Below are 3879 nucleotides of genomic sequence, written 5' to 3'. Positions count from 1 at the left end.
TTACGTCTTCCAAAAGGTATTTTTTGGAATATTCTCTTTTTTCAGAATGTTAAAAGCTTTTACCCTTCCAAAAATTACTTCCCCGAAAATGATTATTTATTTTATGAAAAAAATGGAGGTATACCAATAAATCCAGGTGGTGCAAATAACAATATCTTAAAATAAGACCGACCAAATTGATTAGGCTTGGCCCATTGAAGCTAGACAATACGGGTTAGACAAATTCTTTCTGCACCTTACAAATTGTGACCTGCACCCGATACATCTCAAAATTTCCAAAAGTACCATTCATTCTAGAATTAAAAATCTGGAATTAAAAAAATACATTTGGAAAAGTAAATCCAGAATAGATTTTTGTGTTTTGGAAGTCGAATTCCCTAATAAAATTGAAAAATAAAAATTTCATTCTGGAAACGTAATTTCGGGATATAAAAAATACATTGCAGAAAAGAATTCCAGAAATCAAAATCTAGAAATGTGTTCCAGAAAAAGAAATTTCCTTTATTTAAGGACATTTTTGTCATTTCACATAAAAATTGGGTGCAGGTTCAAATTTCATCAGGTGCACGAAGTAATTGCCTACGGGTTAATGTAATTTTGAGACAGAATTTCTTAACCTATTTTGTGGGCTTACTTCTTCCTTTAAATTATGAATTTCTAACAAATAATTATAGCGGTGCTTCTTTCAGCACCCTGTCAAAGTTTTTTTTCACCCATTAAATAGGTGAAATGACTAAAATTATTTAATTTGTTCTCATTCCAAAAAAGTTTTTCTGAAAAATATATCCCAGAACATATTATACACGTTTCAAAAATCTTATTCCAGAATGTATTATACACGTTCCAGAAACTTTATTCCGAATGTCCATTTCAAAAAATGTTTTTCATAAATTTTAAAAAATATTTTCCAGAATACATTTATAAAGTTTGAAAAGATATTCATAAAAATTCTCGAGAAAATAATCTGAAAATATTTTGAAAAAAAACTAAAATCGATGTAACGCATAAAGAATTTTTATGATGGAGGGTGAAACACCAATTATATATAACATTATAGATTAATAGCTGGAAAAGGAAGGTTAAAAAAAACATTTTAGTTTATTAAATCAATAAAATTAGAAAAAATAAAATTTGAAATAAAGTTTAAAGAGAGGAATAAAGAAAACATTATGAAAAAATGTATTAATATTGTATTTTTAAAAGATACAAATTATAGATCTCACTTACAAGGCAATGCATTGTTGGTCCAAACAGAGACCCAAAACACAACAAAACGACACAGTTTCTGTGTCTCTTTCTCTTCCTCTCTCTTATTTTCAACACTTTAAAAACCACTATTCTTCCACACACACAAATCCCATAGTATACCCCTTTCGACCCAACAATGTCAGACACCGAAAGCTCAACCGACCACCCCTCCGTTCCACCGCAAGCGGAGGCTCCGCCGCTGCCACACCCCTCCGACCCCCTTTCCTTCACCATATGGCCCCCGACTCAGCGCACGCGCGACGCCGTCGTCAACCGCCTCATCGAGACCCTCTCCTCGCCCTCCGTCCTCTCCAAACGCTACGGCACTCTCTCATCCGACGAAGCCTCCGCCGCCGCTCACCAGATCGAGGACGAAGGGTTCTCCGCCGCCGATGCCTCCGCCGCGACCGCCGCCGATGGCATTGCGACCCTCCAGCTCTACTCTAAGGAGATCAGCAAGCGCATGCTCGACACCATCAAGGCCAGAGCCCCGCCAGATGCCGCCGCCGTAGAGGGCGTTGCCACCGTCGTCTCCGAATGACCGTTGTTCTGCGAGATTGTAGAATTGGAAGATCCGCGGATGCAAAATTACTCACTCTTGCTTATTCGGATTCGTACGATAAACTTTCTCGTTTCTAACTTTGTAGTCTCTTTTGTGTGCTCGTATGCTTTTAGATACATTTTCATTCGGCTTTATCAGAATTAGATTCAAAACACTGATTTCAAATTTGATCGAAGAACAGCACCAGAAGAATTTAAGGAACTGCATTTTTGTCTTAATAATCCATCAATCTTCTCGTGTTTGCTTGTCGTGTGATATGAGCTTGCCATTGAAACTATTTGTTGGTGACCTAACTGATAGATATAACAGTGATGATTAGTAATAGTATAATCCTCATTCTGGTTTCTCTCTTTTGTGCCATTTCAGGTTTCTTCTGTTAGTTTGAAAGATTAAAAGATGCCATAATCAAAATTGTTTGATAACTCAAGAAAATTCGTCACTTTGTAACAGAAATTAAGAAAAAACAAATCAAAAGTTGTTCACATGAACCTAAAGAGAATTTGTCTAACAAAACATAAAGCTTTTGTATCAAATGAGGCAGAGCTAATTTCAAAAGCTGACAAATGCTTACTTATAACATAGACCTAATACTACTTGGCTCAACCATAGGATAGTCTTGCATAAAAATTCTGATTGTCCTGAAATAGTTTTTTTTCTGAGATTCAACGTGAGAATCTCTATTGAAGGAAAAAACGTAACAAATTTAAGGTCAAACGAACGAGTATTCGTCCACGAAACAAATCAAACAGTTCCACACACAAACGAACTTTACTTTCAGTTCTGACAATGATGAATACAAAATTTTATGCCAATCTTGTGGGACGAATCTCGAGCTCAAATCTCAGCCAAAACTCAGTACACACATAGTAAGTCCCAGATCGAGAGTGAACAAAACTGATTTTCTGAAAACAAAAACGTCCTGGCTTCTTTCCCCCTGTATCTTCTTTTTGTGATTTGTTTATGGACGTGCCTCCTCCTCGCCTGGGTGCAAACAACATATGAAAGTACTCGTGTGAATTTTTTCAGCGCAATACGAACCCAGAATACAATTTCGGAAAGTAGGGCGAAATTTTACAATTTCGGAAAGTAGTACTCGTGTGTTTGATAACCTTGGTTTGCACAAAACTTCTGAAAAATTCTCCCGAAATAGTTTTTTTCCTGAAGTTCAACGTAAGAATCTCCACTGAATTTGGGACAAAAGGCGACAAATTTTAGGTCAAACAGACGAATATTTGCCCACGAAAAAAATCAAACAGTTTCACACAAAAACGAATCTTCCTTTCAGCTCTGACAGTGATGAATAAAAATTTTATTGCCAATTTTCTGAGACGATTCAGAGGCTCAAATCTCAACCAAAACTCAGTAGACACAGTGACGAACGTCTGGTAAAAATTTCAGACCAGAATGCCCAAGGAGTAAGGCGTAGGAAGTCCCAGAGCGAGAGTGAACAAAAATGGTTTTCCGAAAACAAAACGTCTTGGCTTTTCTCCACCGTATCTTCTTTTTGTGATTTGTTTATGGACGTGTCTCCTCACCTGGAAGCAAACAACATATGAAAGTATTCGTGTGAATTTTTTCAGCGCAATACGGACCTAAAATACAATTTCAGAAAATAGGGCGAAATTTCACAAGTTTTGGTAGAGGATAACCTTGGTTTGCACAAAACTTCTGAATAAAAACTTCTGAAAAATTCTCCCGAAATAGTTTTTTTCTTGATATTCAACGTAAGAATCTTCAGTGAATTTGGGACAAAACGCGACAAATTTCAAGTCAAACAGACGAGTATTCGCCCACGAAAAAAATCAAACAGTTTCACCCAGAAACGAACCTTCCTTTCAGCCCTGACAATGATGAATAAAAAATTTATTGTCAATCTTGTGGGACGAATTTGGGGCTCAAATCTCAGCCAAAACTCAGTAGACACAGTGACGAACGTGTGGTAAAAATTTCAGACCAGAATGGCCAAGGAGTACGATGTAGTAAGTCCCAGACCGAGAGTTAACAAAACTGGTTTTCCGAAAATAAAACGTCCTGACTTTTCTTCTCCGTATCTTCTTTTTCTGATTTGT

At 36.7% G+C, this 3879-nt stretch overlaps 1 protein-coding gene across 1 annotated transcript; it reads left to right on the top strand.

The window, feature by feature from the left end:
* The first annotated feature begins 1253 nt into the window (after positions 1 to 1253).
* LOC137816532 (MFP1 attachment factor 1) lies at positions 1254 to 2065 on the top strand. Its single transcript, XM_068619709.2, has one exon. It carries the CDS (start codon positions 1385 to 1387, stop codon positions 1787 to 1789), a length of 405 nt encoding a protein of 134 aa, XP_068475810.1. The 5' UTR covers positions 1254 to 1384; the 3' UTR covers positions 1790 to 2065.
* Positions 2066 to 3879: the final 1814 nt, after the last annotated feature.

This window comes from Phaseolus vulgaris, chromosome 1 (assembly GCF_051622355.1).
Source record: "Phaseolus vulgaris cultivar YP4 chromosome 1, ASM5162235v1, whole genome shotgun sequence".
NCBI classification, from domain to species: Eukaryota; Viridiplantae; Streptophyta; class Magnoliopsida; order Fabales; family Fabaceae; genus Phaseolus; species Phaseolus vulgaris.
Note: the sequence above shows the minus strand (reverse complement) of the source record. Positions and strands in the feature narration are given on the sequence as shown.

Excerpts from the sequence above, each read along its gene's own strand:
- LOC137816532 (XM_068619709.2), top strand. The coding sequence starts at position 1,385 with ATGTCAGACACCGAAAGCTCAACCGACCACCCCTCCGTTCCACCGCAA.